General features: G+C 30.7%; 2 protein-coding genes across 6 annotated transcripts in view; both read right to left on the bottom strand.

Moving 5' to 3' along the window:
• The window catches only part of LOC106691791 (uncharacterized), a 33,951-nt gene extending 22,359 nt beyond the window's left edge, over window positions 1-11,592 (bottom strand). For 3 of the 5 annotated variants that reach the window (XM_067047146.1, XM_024359930.2, XM_067047157.1), the window contains exons 1-9: window positions 8,707-8,984; window positions 8,347-8,520; window positions 8,214-8,272; window positions 7,362-7,545; window positions 7,105-7,277; window positions 6,405-6,669; window positions 4,621-5,698; window positions 2,653-2,756; window positions 1,883-2,082 (exon numbers count right to left, since the gene is read on the bottom strand). In XM_067047146.1, the coding sequence (XP_066903247.1) occupies window positions 1,883-2,082; window positions 2,653-2,756; window positions 4,621-5,698; window positions 6,405-6,669; window positions 7,105-7,277; window positions 7,362-7,545; window positions 8,214-8,272; window positions 8,347-8,514 (2,231 nt within the window). In that variant the 5' untranslated portion in view covers window positions 8,515-8,520; window positions 8,707-8,984. The other 2 variants (XM_014437691.3, XM_014437685.3) reach the window with 2 other exon arrangements.
• Window positions 11,593-16,527: 4,935 nt separating this feature from the next.
• The window catches only part of dgt1 (dim gamma-tubulin 1), a gene marked incomplete at its 5' end in the record, with an annotated part of 13,588 nt that continues 9,200 nt past the window's right edge, over window positions 16,528-20,915 (bottom strand). Inside the window, 5 exon segments of the mRNA XM_014437759.3 lie at window positions 16,528-16,987; window positions 18,594-18,734; window positions 19,839-19,964; window positions 20,319-20,455; window positions 20,536-20,699. Coding sequence (XP_014293245.1) covers window positions 16,694-16,987; window positions 18,594-18,734; window positions 19,839-19,964; window positions 20,319-20,455; window positions 20,536-20,699 — 862 coding nt within the window. The 3' untranslated portion in view covers window positions 16,528-16,693.

Genomic DNA, 20,915 nt, shown 5'->3' with positions numbered 1-20,915 from the left:
AAAAGAAAGTAATTCCTGAATCACATTACGTTCTGTCCAGGAAAAGAAAAAAGCAACCTCTGTGAAGTTGGCCCTCCATCCTCGAAATATTTAAATCTTTCTTTCTATTCATAAGAGTTCTAGAGTACTTGAATATTTATAGAAATAGTTCTGATGTTAAAACATCAATAATACCAGTCAATTTCACGCATGTCAATTACGCATTTTTTGCAACTTTAACACCATATATCTTTTTAGCTGACAACATTAGGGATTTATTTAATAAGGATAATTTTTAGAACTCTAGGGGGAGCCAACAGAAGTCTTAACAGATCTCCAAAAAAATGAACAAAAAATTTTTTATTGCAAATTTTCGACCTGAAAAGTCATAGAAATTCAAAATTCTTAGGATAATGTTTAGAACTGTTGGGGGGGGGGGCAATAGAACTCCCAAAAAACAAAAACAAAATTTCCAAAAATGTTTGCAATCTCACGCACTTTCAGTTGACGTTCCTGCATGACCTTTTTATGCACTTTTGCAATAATTCTGGGGTTGTAGCACTTTTGGGCCATCCACTATGCGGATCATCGTCTAACCTCTCCTGACCAAATTTAAACTCGCTGGTCCACTTAGCAACAGTTGAATGTGAAGGAGTCCCCCAATGTGATCTGAAAGTAGGCATGAATTTCCTTTCTTTTCAAACCTTTCTTTACAAAATACTTAATCACTGCTCAAATCTCAGTTTGTTCCATTGTCACAATCACTAGCCATAAAACAACAACAAAGAGTCGTCACTACCACTCACACCATGTGTTCCTCCTCGTTGCTCTAACACTGATATCTAGCAGTGATCCCAAGAACTTTTCAAACCATCCTCGTATTAAACAACATAAATGTTTTTTTTTTATTAGGAACTTTTAATCTCATATAGGAGGCTAATAGAAGTCAAAGAATTTTTAATTTCTATTACTTCTCAGGTCGATAATTCACGATCAAAAATTTTTGGAAATTATTTTTGGTTTTTTGGGAGTTCTGTTGGCCCCCCTAAGAGTTCTAAAAATTATTTTTATCAAACAATATTGTATTGTTGCCAGAAAAAAAGATGCCTGGTGTCAAATGTTGCACAAAAGTCTTGCATATTTTTAATTGGTATTTTTTGTGTATTAAACAAGATAAATGTTTCTTTTTTTTATTAGGAACTTTAAATCTCATATAGGAGCTACTAGAACTCTAAGAATTTTTAATTTCAATGACTTCTCAGGTCAAAAATTTTTGGAAAATTTGTTTTTTCGTTTTTTGGGAGTTCTGTTGGCACCGGTTGCCAGTTCTAAAAATTATCCTAATTAAATAAATCCCTAATGTTGCCAGCACGAAAGATATACAGCTGCGAAGTTGTACAAAAATCTTATGAAATTATTAATTGGTATTTTTTTAATGGCCTAAACATTTTACTTTGAACAGAGAATTTTCTCCTCGCGTTTATAATAGCTTATATTCAACATGACAAATCTAACAAGATTTTTAATAAATTCCAGATGAATATTTTGATATTCTCCCATCAGAAAAAATTTTTATTCTCTGAGAGCTACTACCAAAATTGGGTATCTGTATATTTTTCTTCCCAATTTTTCAGATATTCATAATGTCATAATTATTCAGAAGATTTTAGACCTGGACTTCACAACCACATCTCCAAAAATCCCATTGGAATATTTTCCAGGTAATCCACAATTTAAGGTGTTAAATTGAATAATAAAGTAAAAACGACAAAAATATTAATACTGAACTGAGTGTTTTCATTGGAAGGAGTTATGCAGGTAACTATTTTAATGGTATATCAAAATGCTGTGTTTACTAAAACTAATTGTTATATTAAAATAGATTCAAAACAAAATAAAATACCTGCATTGGCGAGATAAATTATCTATATGTCTGCCTAAAAGTTGTAACCCAAATCTCACACTAGCAAGATCCGGAGTGTTACCAGACGGAGGTTGTAAGCTTGTATCGTTACTTGAAGTTGAAGGAAAGGGTCGTTGAAGAAGATTAGAAAGCCTTGTTAATAACCTCCTCTCTGCGTTTTCTGTAGCCACTCTTAAAAGCTGAAAAGACATAAGAATATAAATTTAGATGGGTTTCACAATTCCTCACAGGACATGGAGCTTTAGAGCCAAGATGTATAGCCTTGGTCTGGATATAGACCCTGTAATACCAACTTCAGTTGGCTATCTAATGATAACTAACTTATTCGGTTCAGGTCCTCTTGGATATTTGTTTGTGGATGGTAATAGGTTGGAAGGCAGGAAGAACAGAAATATTTGACAATCATCAACAAATATATGGTATTGAGAGGGATGGAAAAGGAAGGAGATTAATATAAATAGCGCAGTGCGAGATAGAGATTAATGCTAAGGGACCATACTTTTACTTGTTTTCTCAAATGATATAACATTTTTTAAACTAAGTACCATCTGCTTACTGTAATTAAGAAAATCATTCCAAAAAAAAGCTTATTCAAAATATTTTTTGACAAGGGAAGCTAAGAAAGTTTCAATTTTTATTCACGAATAATTAAGTAACAATGATTTATAACTCAATGGATTAATTATTAGCTTAAAAAAGGAACTACAGCAAATATATTTTATCAAAAATAATAAATAAGTTATAATTACATGAGGTTCCCTATCACGAGTATTATATCCACTTTGAAGTCTCCTGAACTGAGCTCTCAGCCGCGCAATAGCGGAGGAACTTTCACAAGGTCGTCTTAGTCGGTCTGTAACATGAATAGTAAAACTAATTGAAAATTAGGTAACAAGAAAGTTCATCAACATGTTTCAATAGAGATAAAAACCTAATTCTAATACAAACAAATAAAAAAGATTTTCAACATGTTTCATTTCCATTGAAATAAATCTGGGTTACGAGCTATTTATCTGTAAAATTACCAGCTAATATAATAATATAACATAATATAATATAACACTTACTAGCCAATATTTATTAGTTTCTTTTTTATTTCAAAAAACCTTTTAATACAATGCCAGTAATATAATAATATATTTCATATTAATATAACCACAGAATGTAAGTTTTGGAGAATAGAAGTACATCCTTATCTAATCTTAGTAATAATATATCTCTATCTAAAACAAGAACTATAATAAAAAATTTGAATCACTTTTAGTCATTTCATTCCCTTAATATGGTTGTTTTACATTTCTCAGCATTGTTTGAATATTATTTTTAAAATAAAATGAGGATTACAATACTTAAACTTTTAAAATAAACTTAAAACTAGGAAAGGAAGAATTTGGGTGCCACTCAATGAGGACTTACAATTTAGTTACAACTTTAAATTTAGATAAAACTGTCTTTTAAAAAGTAACAGATTGTTAGTGATCTGGACTCTTCATGCTGAATTTAATTATCTATTAACCTGGCTAAATTCAACATAAATCAATCATATAGACCTTATGATCATGAACAAAGCCTAAGATCATTATTAGGATCTTGAATGCAGTGGAATTGAGCATGGAAATATTAAAACAAAGAAAACTATTTCTAACCCTTTATTGGACAATGGTCGATTTAGCAACTATATGAATATAATTAGGCTCTATTGGTTTTTAAATGAACTAAATGGTGTGTTTATATCATTGTATCTTAACATAGAGATGAATGGATCTTATATGTCAAAAGCGATTGAATATTCAACCAGTGGGTGTTGAGATTTTCCATTGTCAACAAGTATTTTTTTGGTTATCTGTGTGCTGTATTATATTAACTTATTTTTTATTTCAGTTCTAATTGTAAGTACTATTTATTTAATATTTGTATTGCATATCATTTAATAAAATTAATTATTTAATTTATTGCTCACTTCCTATTTATCCCCAGAGTGAGTAGTTCGTGAACAACAAATTCACAACAAATTCAAATTGTATTGGAACTCTAAACAGCACTTCAAATGAAAAAATAAATTAAGGGAATTATGTCTCTATGAACAGGTGAAAGAATTTATAATAAGTGAATTCTTTGTTTAGAAAAGTTGTTGAAAATCATGGAAAAATTAATAATTAAAGCAATAACAGTGTTGGATAAGAGTAATAGGAAGAAAACCTGCGGAATACTAAGATTTCATGAAGTTCCCTACAACAGGAGCAATAAATATTATATAACTATAAACAATAGTTGGTATAAAATGGGTTGTACAAAAAGTGAAGATAAGAGCAATGCTAGAGACTAGAAGAACAGAGTGGAAATTGGAGAGGAAGGAAATATATAACAACTACAGAAGAAGAATTAATTAACAGGGGTTCACCTTAAAAAAAAAATAAATACTAAACCCATAAGAAAAGGATACATTCTATTCAGGAATGACGTGTAACCTCAAATTGCAGCTCGGTAGCCATTAAATGATAATAATTTCAATTTTTATAATACATTCCCTACTTTTGAAATTAAATGGTAAAATAATAGTAGGGGCTTATATTACTTTAGATAAGTCGATAAGTTATTCGTAAAAAAGGAAAAAAAAGTTCACAAGATTAAAACATTCATAATTTTTAAACTTCCTTCTTATAACAACATAGAAAATAATAATGCGTAAATATAAATAAAACAAATAAAATTATTACTTGAACTATCACTGGAATTTGATTCAGATGGAGGTTCAGTATTTGAACCTGAGTCTCTGAAGTAACGATAACGCAGAAATACCCGCCAATGTGAAAAACTGTTTTCAATGTTCTGCCTCAAGAAAACACTATCAGCATCTGAATCAGAACCATTGGTTGGTTCAGATAAGCTCTGACTAGAGGGTGAAGCACTATCTGGTGGCATTTCAGGTCTTTGAACCCATGCAGGAATAGGAGGATGCGATGATGGAGGTTCAGTAGCATTATTGTTAGAATAACCAGGAGCAAGAAATGATGGTGAAGAAGAATCTTGCACAGCAAAAGGATCATGACGTGGGCAGCCAGGTATCGGAGGTAAATCAGGAGAAGATTCTGCAGATACTGGATCGAAAATAACATGGCGTGAAGTAGGGCAAATTAAATTAGTTAAGCGCTGACTTTGAGATGGAGGAGGGGTAAGAGGTCTATGCCATGTTGAACCACTGTCTGAAATACTTGTTTCAGAACTACTAGAATCAGATACTCGAGACACTCCATTCCTCCTTCTAGTAAGAAAAGATCCAATTCGACTTATAAAAGAGGGTCTATCCTCGGTAGTTTCAGTAGGTACAAGAGGCTCTGGTAGTATCAACATATTAAATGCTTCATCAGACAATGGTCTATTAGTATTATGCCTTGTTTGAAAGTTGTCAATAAGAAAATTTGCATCTTCTGGAGCAGAAGGGCTCATTCTAGCAGACATGGCAGCTGCAGCCGTCCTGGTTCGAGCCAGTATTGAACGACCAGTTTCTACCTGAGATCTTAGCCTTGCAAGCCTTTCGTACAAATAATTGGCTCTCACAGTGAGATGAGTTCTCTGAGATGACCCTTGGCATGGCTCGGCTGATCCTCCTTCGTTCGCGACTTGCGAAGATGAAGTGGATGTACTTTCATCAACGCTGTTAGTATGCCTATGCTGCTGCTCAGTTGCTGTTGATGGCCCTGGTTCATTGCTATCAGTAAAGTTTGGTCGCTGACAGACAGAACACCTTTGTGATCGATCTTCTGATGGTTCCATAGGATCAGTTCCACGATCCATCTAAAAAAATTAAACATAAATTTCTTAGTTATAAATCAGATAATAAAATAAGTGAAGTTATCATGATGAAATAAGTTAACTTTAACTACCATGAAACAAAGACATTCAACTCAGTAATCAAACTATGAAACTATCAATTATTTTTTTAGTATCTATAATATGTTCTTTAAAAGAAAAAAATAAGAAAACATGTGAGATAAACTTGCATGTCAGAAATTTCTTAGGTCCTAGCATTAGTTAAAAATTTTATCATTTTAGGATTATGAAATCTCTCTTCATTAAATGATAGATCTCTTTTATTCTATTTTATTTAACAAATATTTTATACAATTTTATTTATTGAGATGGGGAAACGTTTCATTTTTTACCTGATCCAGGCCAATATGCTCTACAACAGCTAAAGAGGTTTTACTTTAATAAAACATAATTACTGAATTAAAAAATTTAAAAAAAAAAATGGATAAGAATTTGATCAAGAAATTGAATTTAAAGAATTAATCAATTTATTACTTTTTTTAAAGGGATTAAGACTCTTATTTTCTTCTATACTAGTTTCTAACATTTAGATAATCACTAGTACCATGGAAAAACTAAAAACCAATCTTCTAAATTAACATAACATAGAGCTATAAAGTTAAAAATATTAAGCTAATAATTATAAAATAATACTAAAATATTTGAGCAATAAATATGGCATGGTTATTACAGTATGGGGTGGATTTCTTCTTGCTATTGGTTGAGAACCGTTCCCACCACTCCCATTAGAGAGGCGATAATAACGTTCCACTAACTGTTCATACTGTTCCACCATGTAGCGATAACATATTGTAATCCTTCTTTCATGCTCTGCCTGCGACAACTGAGGTGGAGGTTGGGGTGCAGAAACCCGGTCCCACTGGCTCTGAATCCTTGTTGGTGCATTAGCAATCCCAGTAACCAACTTTTCTCCAAGTTCATCAAAAGCAACATACCTATTTTAAAAATTAATACGTGAAAGAAATGAAAATATTTCAAAACATGTTTTAATTTAATTTCTCTACAGTTAAGAGAGAAAATATAACATATTTAAAGAGGTATATATATTATATGAACATTTTTGCATTAAAATCCTTTCAATAAATCATCAATGTTCTCTAAAAAGCCGGGATTGAACAAATTAGGTATAATTCTTTTAAATGGATAGTTTTTACAGGTCTTCACTCTTTTTAACTGATATCAACACATTTGAACCCAGCAAACAAACCGAAATAAGGGCTGCTGTGTTACTTAAACCAAAAAATTGCCTATATTCAAAGGTAAAAGTATCATTTGCATTGCTAAGATATACAAATTAATATTAAAACATACACATTTGAATAAGTGTATTCATTCATAAAGAATTTACAAGGATTAAATTGAAAAATTACCTGACTTTTTCACGTTCATTTGATGTACAACACTTAGCAAAAGGCTTTTGCTGACTCCAGTCCCAAAAATGAATTTCATTGTAAGATGCAATGACAAGAACCCTATCAGTTGGATGAAATGCCAGAGAAGCTATAACAGTCTGACTATCAGCTGTCCAGATCTCACTTCCACCCTGGATGATAGAATAATTTTCAAGAAATTATAAAGATCTAAATGCTGTAAATTATAAAAATGATAAAGTATATCTAATCCTTACATGTAAATCCCAAACTCTAACTTGCCCACCAAGGCAACCTGATGCAAGGATTTGATTTGATGAAGGGTGAAAGGCTATACACCAAGGAGTTCGTGGATGCCCAGTCAAAGTTTTAACATTTTTACCATTTGTAAGATCAGTAACATAAACATTGTGATTGCCATGTGTTGATGCAATCATTTTCCTAATCAACACATTTAATTATAAGAACATTAGAAGTGAAAATTACAAAATCTATTTAGTGGTATTGAAGTATATATTTCCAAAATGAAGACATCAAATCAAAACTAGGATTATGACATTTATGTTAATAAAAGAAAATTCTGAAGTAATTGAAATTAATTAATTGAGTAATTGGTTGAATGATTGATGATTTAAATTCAGGTAAATAGTTATTTTTTTGGTGACAAATGTTTTTCGTTTACACAAAAATTAACACTCTTAACTCTTTACCCACTTTGGAATTATACTCCTCTAAATGGTTATGAATTAAAGTGTAATATCTAGTTACAATAGGAAATAGGACACTGATTTATTTAATAAAAGAAAAAAAGAAAAATATGTCTTGTTTTCTGTTGTGATAGCCTTGAAAGCATACATGTCATCATAATTGCCAAATTACCACAAACAAAAGTAATAAACATTTAGTAAATGGATAAAAATACACTTGCAGCAAAGTATAAAATGGCCATATTGATAATAAAAATAATTCAAATTTGAAAACATTAAGTAAATAGATAATGAAAAATGTATTCAATTGTAGATATTAATTAGAAAAAATATTAATGAAAAGTATATTTGTATTTCTACTAATTCAAAACCAAAATACTGATGAGTAATAGACATACATACCCATCCGGGCTAAAAACCATGAGAAAAGTTGATCTTGTGCCCTCAGGCAAATAACAGTTCTGAAAATAATATGAAAAGTTTATATTTTTTATTCACAAGTTTGTATGATTAATATCCCAAAAAACAAACTTACAAATTCTTCATGATTTTTAGAAATTAACTTTTCTTCCGCAGCCCACTGGAGACCTTTTGATGGACCACTCTTTTTCGAGTCGATGCCAGCTTCCCTGAGTAGACAGCACAAAGGAACGTTTTTCCTTGTTTTGTGTTGGGCAAATGATACACCTTTATTGGTTTCCATTTCATTCTAGAATGTTATATTTACCTAGTTTAGATTAGGTTGAAGTATATCCATTAACACATCTATATGTATACTTTAAAGTTTGAAATGCAAATCTGAAGCAATCATATATTAAATACTGAAACAGCATTTCATTAAAAATTCAACCTTAAAAACTGCAAATTAATCAAATCATAAATAAAGTTCCTTTACCTCATCAAAATTTTAATTCCCGAAATTAATCAAATGAAATGACACATTAAACTTCAAATCTGGACGGAGTTGTTATTCTTATCAAAGCTAATGTGACACAACACAGTCACAATTTTGCTCATTTCGAAACGAGCCGATGAAATGTCTTCTTTAATAACAGCTTCAATACAGATTTCAGAATAGCACATCTCACTTATTTCAATTGGCATCTGAAAACATTTACTTTTCAGTTTGGATATATACATCAGTCCTAAAGCATAGTGTGTTATTGCCATAAACGCTACCTAAAACCAACTTGTTATCAATGCGATGACTGGAGTTCAAGAAAGGTTAAACACACTTAATTTATTCATATTAAATCTTAGAAAAATATTAATCAATGGCGCATTTAAATCCATCAAATGGAGAACATTTGAATTTTAAAATTTTCAAAAATCTAATTATCTGTTTGTCAAGAGTAATCAGAAGTGATTAGAATACAGTGATAAATCGTATTATTCCATTTTTTAAAGGTAAATTAAAGAGAGTTATTTAAATCACTGAAATAAACATGGACTCATGAAGTTGACCTGAACTAAACGTTTTGAGAAACTATTAATTCTTTAACAAAATTAAAATTAAATAAGAATACACTTATTGTCGCGACTGCGTACCCGGTTTCGTACTTCGTATGATTTTTTTGTGGTTAAATTTTATCATTGGGTACCATATTTTACTACACTTGAAATAAATAATCTGAAATATTAGCAAGTAGCTCAATATTCCTGCCAGCCTCCTACTTTGACAAACCTATATAGTTAAGATACGAACGATGTTAACATTACTTTTCCAAGTTAATTGATTATCTTTCGTAATACTTGAGGAATTGAAATATTTAAAAAAAAATTTAAATATATCTTTCTTCTCAAGTACTTTTATGAAAATATGATATTTTAGTTATATAATATTTAATTTAATCCAGAATTTACTTTGATGTCTTACAAATTTTAATAGAGTATTTGTTTTCTGTTCTGACTTCTGGAATTTGAGAATGAGTAATCAACTAATTAAATCGTTTCTTGTCACTGATAAAAACAGTATTATTTTCTGGAGTAGTTTTTATATCACAATATAGCTTTAAGAATTGACAATTAATTCTTAAATGTGACTTCAAGGGATTTATCTTTAGTTTTATAGACTGCTTTTAAAATATAAATAAAAACTAATTGTTAAATAATATATCTTTCTCTTTTCGAACTACTTTTTTAATAAATCCAACTTACTTATGATAATGAACAACTTAATTAATATATGTTTTAATGAAATCATTAAATTTAATTGAAAGTTTCATTCCAAGACTTAATTGGAAGTTTGAAGTATTCGAAACAATATTTTAGATATTAATAATTAATATGTGTATATATCAATTATTAATATCCAAAAAATGGTTTTGGAATGTTAGGAATAAAAGAATGTCAGTAAACTAATGATGTAAATTTTGTTTTACTTTATGATACTTCTAGAAGCATATGAAAGTCACCAGTTAAATTCAAAGTAATAACATTAGTTAAGATAAAATGATGATTTTCAACGGTGAAAAGTTTTTCCTCCTTTTCATTCACATTACCTAAAAAAGGACATGCCATTGTGGAATCTTACTTTTTTTCTCTGACAATAAACTTTCCAGCAAAAACGAATATTCCTATGCAGTGAAGAGGCGGTTCTAGGCTGTATTTCTGAGTTTGAACAATTAATAATTTAAAAAACTAGTTCACAATTTTAAGAAACCAGATTAAATGTTTTTTGTTTCGAAAAAATATAATAATGCCTAAGCATGAAAGAAGTACCAGTTCAATTGATAAATGAGGAAGAGAATCAAACTCTCTCCCAAGGCTGGAACGCTATGAATACAATAAATGGTCATTTTAAGACAATATTATAAAATTTGTTGAAAATAGTGCTTTCAAAGAAGGAGCCCAATAACCAATTGCTGCAAAAAACAAGCAGTTGGCGCGTCCGCCGATTTGACGCTTACCCAACTTTCAATTTACCACAATTTTATAACACTTTTGTTGTGTCTAAAAATAAGTCTGTCCCCTCTGGGACTAAGCATAAGCACTTTTTCCCTTGTTCCTTTTGTCCATAGCTTATCTTGCTACATTTAAAAAAGGTCATCAGTTGATATGTACTTTCTCAAATACATTTGAGTTATAAAAATAAGTGAATCAGAATAAAAGTTATTTTCCATCAGATTACAACGACTTTGTTTCACAAAACATTTAAGTTTAACCTCTTTAAATAAAATAGAGAAAAATTATACATAAAAAAAAGTGCACGAGCCCAGAACCTGAGGTCTAAGGAGGCCTCTAATATCTAATCGGTCTCGTAAATGTTTAACTTCTTTTTTTAATCTTTCAAACATATAAAATAAAGATTTAAAAAGGCATATTATTGATTTCTTTTTATAACATAAAATTTTTCAAACTGGGGGATCCCTGTTTCTGGAAGTATAGTGCATTTAAGAGGAGTTTGCCTGTGTGTAAAGGAAGGGGGCAGATGCACAGAGGCAAACGTTCTCCCGCCAACCCTCCACTCTTTTGTCTCTTCAACCGCCACTCAGTTAACTGGAATTCCTTTCCCTTCCCAACCTTTCCTCGACGAAATTCTGCAACTTTAAAAGTAGAAATCCCTCATATCATTTTTATCAAAACTATTTTTCATTAATATGACAATATTATAAGTTTACCAAGTAGGAGAGGGAACTCGCGCACTCCCCACCCTAGCTGCTTCTCACCTCCTCACCATAACAAACGCCGTCCCCTCTTACCGGAAACAATGTTTGAACAAGGTTTGTCTGAGATGCAGTCCTGAACTTGGTTACGCCAAAGTTAGTTCTGATGAACGGAAGGTTACTCGTTTCTTTAGGTTTGTGATATGTATTGATATGTTTAAACAATCATGATCAAGTAACCACCTCGCGATCAAACAACCATATGATTACCTACTAAAATAACCTTTTTTTTCGGCCAAGACTCCCATTGAAGTCCTATACTGCCTAACCCTGGTTGGGGGTCAAAGTTTTGTGGGACCGCCACTCAATGAAAAAAGTCAACGCCCCAGGCCGGATTTGAACCGGCATCGCCAATAGACATCAAATTGGTAAGACTGAGTCTTAACCACTGAGCTCGGGAGGCCCTAATAACCTTTAGTAACCATGTTGTGTTTTTACCAAACAAAACCTTACTGTTTCTATCTTGTTTTCATTACATTTTATTTGGGTAAAACTTCACGATAAGAACGGATGTTCAGTAAAGTGATTCGTGCAACAATGGAAAAATATCTACGACCAGCTAGATTCGAATCGTTGCCAGATTAGCCTTGTGCTGGTACTGGTACTGGTATTTGGTGGGGGGAAAGAGTCCAGCAAATGGGCCTACTGGTCCCGTTTTTCCAACCCCTGGCGGCTACCTAGTTTGCCGCTGCGTACTAACCAAGGTGGGAGTGTCATGATTCATTTTTCGGGACCGTCGAAAAATGAATTTTTAACTGCCCCAGGTGGGAATCGAACCCACAACGTTCCGAACCGAGCGCACTGGAACCTGGGCCCCAACCCGCACGGCCGTCACGTCCCTCCGCCTAGTGCTAAAAAAGAATGGACTCATTGGCTAACAATATTCGAAAATGTTTTGGCCCTTACGGAAATCAGATCTGAAGAAGACAAACTAAAGGTATTGATAATTTTTTTTTCTCCAAAAGCATTCGAAATCATTAGTGATTGTAAATTATGCAAAGATGCCATAAATTTACTAAATTCAGCTTATATTAAACCAAAAGATGATGTATTCGCTTATCATTTATTAGCTGTTAGGAAAGAACAATCTGGGGAAACAATTGATCAATATGTTCAGATATTAAAACAACATAATATGAGATATTAAAACAAAGCTGTGAGTGCGACTGAACACAGAGATGAATATATTCGTGACTCATTTATAAATGGCTTAAAACCCACATACATTAGACAACGCCTTCTGGAAAACAAAACATTAAATTTGAATGATGCTGTCAGACATGCCCAGGTCTTGGAAATGGCTCGAGAAAACGCTGAAAGTTACCGAACTTCTATCTTTGTACAGTCAATCGGTCTGAACAACCTAGTTTGGTTCCAAAAATCCTGAAAGTGTTCTGAACGAGGCCAATGTCATTTCAGCACTTCATAAAAAGGGAAAATCCTTCTATGGTGGAAATAAACATTCATGATCATATTGTCCTGCAAAGAATAGTACATATGTGTAATCGATGTTAAAAAAAAGGGACATTTTGTAAAGTGTGTCGTTCTAAGCCCTATAATAATACTCCAGAATTATCAGCGACTCTTCTAGCCAGCGCTGCTGGCCCATTGCTTTGTGCTCTCAAGAAAGCAGCTGTTAATCTTATACCTGCACAGTATCTTATCGATACAGGAAGTTTGATAAGTTTTATTGATGAGGAGTTTACAAAAAGAAACAATATCAAATTGCATCCTGAAACTGGTCAAGTATCCATGGCATCAACAGCTTTAACCTCAACAATAAAAGGTTACACAATCGTAAATCTTGTTATTCAAAATAACTCATACTTTAACATCAAATGCGCTGACATTTTAATCGGCCACGATTAGCTAAAACTGCATACTAAAATCGAGGTAGATTTTGGAGGTAAGAAACGTTCACTACCAATTTTTTCTTCAACCTACGTCAAAGTGGAACCACCGTGTCTGTTCCAAAATTTGTATGCTGCATGCAACTAATAGCTGAGAAGTCCAGGTGACATTCTTATACCGACATTGAGTTTATAAAAAATGAAATCTCCAGAATGATTACATAAGGAATCATTGAAGAAAGTGTGTCGCCGTGGAGAATCCAGGTGCTTGTTGTAGAAAAAGAATATTTAAAAAAAAAAAAAAACGCCTCGTCATCGATTATTCACAAACAATAAATATATTTACAGGGTTAGACACTTATCCTCTTCCACGTATTGATGAGTTAGTTAGAAAAGTGGTTAGGAACAGAATATTTAGTACAAAGATTTACGTAGTGCGTATCACCAATTACCTGTTTTAGATAAAGAGAAACCATACACTGCCTTTGAAGTTTGTGGTCGAGTGTACTACTTCAATATTACACTCCTTTTGGAGTCACAAATAGTGGCACATGCTTTCAAAGAGTAATAGATAAAATTATATCAAATGAGAAATTATCTCGCACTTTTGCATATATTGACCATATTATCATCATTTACGACAAAAAGCTGAACATGACAACTTTATGTCAGTTGTTGATAAATATGGGCTCGAAATAAATAAAGACAAATGTAAATTCGACCAAACCAACATTCCACTGCTGGGACATCTCGTATCACACAGAACGATTCGACGGGATACCGACCGCCTTATACCACTTTTGAACCTCCCATTGGCCGAGGACACAAACTCATTAAAACGAACTTTGGGATTCTTTGAACTAGTCAAAGATTGTGTTTGTTTATTCAGAAATTAAGGCGTAAAACCCACCGGTCATCAACGCCAACACCCCACTCATGTACACACCCAGTGTTCAATTATATAAATGAAAAAAAAATACATATATATGTATAAAATAGATAGGTAGAAATACATAACATATAAAAAACCAAACACATAATATATAAAGTATACAAAAAAGCATATATATATGTATATATACATACACACACACATATACATACGAGATGGTGAAAAACGCATGGATACATACAAAGATTGTGAAGAACGCAGTGTATCATCCAAAGTCATTTTTGAGATTTGATAATCATTGTGTTCCGAAAAAAACTCCTTTTAATTTTATTACTTTACGTAATGTCTTTATTTTCAAATTTTCTCCTATTTTTTTTGTAAAATGTCCCCCAAAGACTATTTTTTTTTTTATTATTATTAATATGATAAATGTACACTAGTTTACGAATGACTTCATTATCAAAGCTGTCAATGTTAACTTTGGTTCGTTTCTTGGCTGGAGTTTCAAAACTAGCTGTATCTCTATCTACAACTTCACCCTCTTTTATGTTTCTCAAAGGAGGTTTTAAGACACCTGTAACTTGGGAAACTCATTTCATAACAGCGGTAACACCGATTGGACCACTCTCAGCTTCTGTTTTTATGAATTTAAACACGCTCGTAATAACGTTTTTGGTTTGAGAAGCGATATTGTTCCCTCTAACCAGTTTATTTGATTTGGTAAAGTTTTAATTGTATTTATTTTTAATAAATCACAACTAATCCAAAACATGTTTAACCAGGCAAACCAGATAACATTGTCTTTCAGTAAGTACAAGTATAACCTTAAAGAACACAGGAGTCTAACAAGTTACCAAAGAGGTATAAATCTATTCCCAACAACCTTGTTTATCAACAATGAAAGTTAATATTAACATATATTAATGAAAAATAGTATTGAAAAAACTGATAGGAGGGAAGTTGCAGAAGTATCTTGAGCAAAGAAAGTCTAATCAACTGAGTAGGTCTGTTCCAACAAGCACTTTTAACTATTTAGAACTGTATGGACCATGGGCAGTACAGGATTTGGGAGGGGAAAACATTCTATGCATGCTCCATATCATCAGATATGATTGTTGGAACAGACCTTGGACAAGAGGGGAGGGTTGGTGAGAGAATGTTTGCCTCTGTGTCTCCCCATCCCTTTACCCACAGGCAAACTCATCTTATACATACTATACAAAGGACCCCCTTTTTAACCTCAAAGTTAATGAAGGCCTGCTTTTCATATTTTACCTTGTCTTAATACATTAAGAATGGACTGGATCATATATCTAGCTGGTAAGGGATTTAATTGAAATAAAAGGTGAATGTTCAGTTGGTATCCAATAATGTAGAATCTGCCAAATGTAATGTATGTCACAAATGCAATAATTTACAGACTCAGATTCAGACATAATCATAACATTTTGTGGTTATCAAATCTATCAGTATGTTGTGTAATCAAAGATGCTAAGCACTACAACATAGGCAGATCAATTGGCAAATAATAACTACTGGCTAAGCTAGATTGAGTAGTAGCTAGATTCAATGATTCAAAAAAAGAAAGAAAAGTTTATTAACTCAAAATTATTGATAATTTGTGTCAAAAACAACTTCGTAAATATGACACTTCCAAAATATATTTTACTATTATTAATAAATAATTTTTAATCTCATTATTGTCACACTACATAATCAATACATTGTTTTTCTTATTGATTATTAAATATTAATTCATTATCAACATAATATGCATATTTATATTTTTAAAGTCTTGATATATTCCATCAATGGGACTATACCTGCTATTTACAATTTACATTGCAAAAAATGTATTAAAGCTAGCTATAATAAAATCATTATAGAATGTTCATCATAAGTTTTCTTTTTATGAGCAACAAAACTTTAAGCAACATAAAAAGTCAATATACTTAAATCTAGTCTATTTAAGTCAATGTAGCAAAAACACCAACAGTAATAAAAATAAATTTTATGTAATATCAAATATTTCATAACTTCAACTGCAATACTAGTTCATCACACAGTATTTAGAATATGCTATTAAAAAATCATTTTTAAATCTGTCATAAATAATTCATCAAGTCATCATACAATGACAAATACAGTAGTTTGATGACCCCTCTTATGACACTTGCCATAACCATTTATGATCAGACAAATCTTGAATGAATATCCGCTAGGCTTTTAAGTACGGTAAATTATCTACTTAAAATTTATGATAAACCTAAGTAATCAAGATCTTGACATTTGGTTTCATAAATGTAACCTTTGAAAATCCTCAATTCATTTAATAACAGTAATTATGTATAAGGCGAAAGATTAATATCAATAGATAGTTATATCTTGAGAAAATATTTCACATTATCAAAATATATACATAAATATTTATAAAATCTAACAAAAATTACAATAACTTTTAAGATAAAATTTTAGCTAAAGTGGTGGTTCATCAACCTCCATTGTTTCACTTTCACCATTTAAAGGATCTTTGGAAGTTGAACATTCAATAACATTTTCGCTAACGTCGTCCACAACTGTTTCTTCTATTACTTGTTCAGAAAAATTAGAATCATCTTCCTTTTTCACATTATCTTCGTTATGGATGATAGAATTCTCTGGTGAATCTCTATTATCTGTAGAGAATGCACTTTCAGTAGCGGACGCATCTACTTCATCACTGTCTTCATGTATTCTCTTATCTTCATTTTCAATTTTGACTTCACCGTCCTATAAACAGAGTTAATTTTTAATAAAAATTGAATTAAAATAATTCAAATATAAATCAATAGGTATTCTAATCAAATTTTGTTTTCTTTAATTTTATTATAGGTTAAAAAATGTTTGAATTTGAAATAGAGATGGAGGGACTTAAGGGGTAGCAAGTTAAACTTTGTAAGACCAGGATTATAATTGAAATTTTTGTGTTTATATTTTAACAATTAAATTTTGATTCTACACACTGAATGTTAACCAACATTTTATATGTAACTTAAAATGTTTGATTTTTTAAAGACTAACATTTTTCGGATTTTAAGCGAAATCATCAACTTATAAATTTTTGTTTTAATGAATTCTAATAAAAAGCAAAGAGGGTATTATTATAGAATCCAAAGAATTTGTTTATTTCCTAAATATTTTATTACAATAAAAATTAATAATTGGGCAGTTTGAGTACAATTTCTTTGCATTTTTTACACTTAAAATAGAATTTAATAAAAAAAAAAAAAAAAATTATAAATACAAATTGTTTTAAATTTTCCCTAAAACATTTCACCTGCCAATATTTATGATTGTTTACTATTTCCCGAAAACCATTGAGCCTAAAGTTTCTCATTCTATTACGGACTGAAATAAAAGTTTTACTTCAAATGATTGTTCTTGTAGAAAGAAGATTTTTGGTGATATTTCTTAAAGTAAGAGATATTTATTACAATTTTAGACTTTTTTGGGGGAATGGTCAATGTTTGAAAAGTCACCTAGAAATTATTAACTAGGTTAATGCAATTAGACTAGTAATGACAACAGAATAGACCAGGGGTGGTCAACCCAAAAGATCTTGCGGACTAATTTGGAAATACATGGGCCACATATAAAATCATATATTCCCATATTAACTTTGAACACTTGATACTTTTTTTTTTTTTGGAGTAAAAAATTGAAACAATCAGTTATCATTATGTTTACAGTTATTTTCACATGTAAACATAGATAATAATGATACTAAATGCACATTACAAAGAAATATATACCACTGAAAATGAAATATAAAAATATATGGATGCACAAATAATGTATTTTTCTTAATACATTGGTTTTCATTGCTTTGGCCATCATAAAATAGATATATTTTGTAAAAGCATGATGAATCTCAAGGGACAGAAAATTTTTCATAATATGTAGACCATAATATCAAACGAATTTTCTTATAGAGAAGTGCTAAGACCATGCTGGCTGATTATTTATTAAAATCAAAAATACTTTTTAGATACTTAATCAATATATGCCTAACTCTGCACGAATTTTAATAGTACTCATAGGATGGGCTGAGTAACAAAAGTAAACGAGTAGTTCCTATATCACATACCAAAACCATGGAGATAATGGTAACATTTATTATTTATTGTCAGAGTTTAGAAAATGTTGAATAGACTGAATGTATTTTTTTTTTATATTCCATACTTTGGACATTACTAGGATAAACCCTATAACCAATTACTTTGGTATAGGCTGGAAATTACTTTAGTCCTCAGGTAGCCAGAGGGTTAGTGAGATAAAATGATAATGATTATTTAATCTTATTTTAATAACATTAAAATATATTCCAATTACTCACAGGGTAATTTAAATGAGGTAGGACTGGCAATCGTATATGAAGAATACAAGTATCTCCTGCACACAACCCAGTTATAGGAACTTGACAACTCGTATCTGCCTTAGCACAACCGCATGCTTTGAAAAGACACTGATTAGAATCCTGTCAAACAATAAACACATTATTAAAGAAAATCTTCTGGCTTTATTTCATTTTCATAAAGGAAACTTTTCGCAACTATCCTCTCTACAGCGATTTTTTAAGAAGTGAGAATATTTTTTTTATGTAAATATTTCCATTGCATTTCTTAAAAGCACTGCTGAACATTTCTTAAATTTTTTACCTTACAAAAATATTTTTGGCTTTCACTTATGTATTTTGGTATGCTAAATCTAGCTATGGGTTTCAATAATAAGAGAGGTAGAAATATAATAATATTAATAAAAACCTGAGTTTTTTTACTGATAAAAAAGTAATTTCTAATCAACTTTTTTACCTTGAACAATTGAAAATGCATAATATATATTAAAAACAATACAAAACACATTGATTAATGACTACTTTCAATGGGCCTCTTAGACAATATTGCGAACTAAGAGTTATCTCATAGTCAGCAGTCAACATGTTAAGAACTTAATATATATATATAACTTTTCTGGATATTTACTTGTCATCTTCATTCTATAGGATACACAAGTGATTTCTCAAATTATGTTTCAACCATAGTTGGCCAATATAGTTAAGGAAAAAGTAATAAAATAAATAATAATAATAAAAATAAAAAATAAGTAAGTAGTAAATATGTTATAAAAACATATTTTTCATGTCCAACCAGCTATTTATTCCTAGCCTAATTTTTTAATGTAATCTTGACACTCTTAGAAGGTGTAAAAACATTATCAAGTAATACAATTTGAGATTTATAATTTGTTGTGTATTCTTTAAAAAGACACTTGAAAAATTTCAAGTGTCTTTTTAAAGAATACACAACAAATTATAAATCTCAAATTAGATTTAATATATTAAATCTAATTTGAGATTTATAATTTGTTGTGTATTCTTTAAAAAGACACTTGAAAAATTTCAAGTGTCTTTTTAAAGAATACACAACAAATTATAAATCTCAAATTAGATTTAATATATTAAATCTAATTTGAGATTTATAATTTGCAAAATAGAACTATTTACTTATCTGAAAAATCTACACTTATTGGTTTTTCACCCGTGATTAACTTTTTAATATAGGAAGTGTTGATTAGATCTTACATGAAGAATATGCTTAAAGCAGTACTTAGTAAGAGGTATAGTAACACTTGAACAACGCACTCCTCCTTCTGTAAATGCACATCTCTGAGAATGTCCATGAGGTTTATAGTTATTTCCACTGATATCCTAAAAAACATGATTTACACAATAAACAGTAATAATAAAACTTCTAAATCAATAACTTTCCAAGAAATATTTACAGAAACAGCAACTTAAAAGAAGTAAATATATAACTTCTTCTAATTCAATAAGTCAAAAAATATTGAAATAAAAACTTGTTGATTAGAAAAACAAGTACTTAATATAATCAAATTAATAAACTCTTTATTAAATTAAGATAAACAAAAATTAAAACAAGATAACCATAGTTTCAACATCCAAGTTCAGTATTTTCTTAGGAAAAGAATACAGCAAGTTCTAAAATTATAATATTACATTTAAGAAAAAGATGGGAATGAATAAAATAAATGTTATGCTTACCCGAGCCCTTTTCTCAATACTAGCCAAATAGGCAAGTGATTCACAATTAGAACGTTTATGATATCGATTCAATGCTTTCAGCTTTTCATACAACTTCTGTTCCTTTGCTGATGTTTTAGCTTGGTCATAAATTGATGCTGTTAAGACAAATTTTATTTATAACAAAGAATCATAATTTATATAATACAAAAAACTAAATTGAATTAAATTAACTAACAAAGAGTTTCTTTTTCTTTCCTCAATGAATGAAGATAATGTCTTCTTTTTTCTTTTAGTAAATATGTTAACCTTTCAAACTGTCTCTGGTATAATACCTGTAGTCTCATAAGCTTGCTTCTGGTTACATTCACAGCCTCTTCAGAAGTATAATAACCAGCATGTCTATAACCCATAAAAAGAACAAACTAAATGAAGGTACATAAAAAAAAAAAAATTAATTTTCTGACTGAAGACCAATTCTCTAGCATTGCTGTATTACGAGCATCTATAGCATACCCACAAAGACCAATACACCTAGCAACAAGGTATTCAAATAATGAAATGAAATGAAAAAATAACTTTATTCTGGGACATATGTCCCCTAAGAATAATTACATG

The sequence above is a fragment of the Halyomorpha halys genome, unplaced genomic scaffold, assembly GCF_000696795.3.
Source record: "Halyomorpha halys isolate HHAL.00 unplaced genomic scaffold, Hhal_1.1 Scaffold52.1, whole genome shotgun sequence".
In the NCBI taxonomy this organism is placed as follows: domain Eukaryota; kingdom Metazoa; phylum Arthropoda; class Insecta; order Hemiptera; family Pentatomidae; genus Halyomorpha; species Halyomorpha halys.
This window is presented reverse-complemented; position numbering and strand designations above follow the sequence as displayed.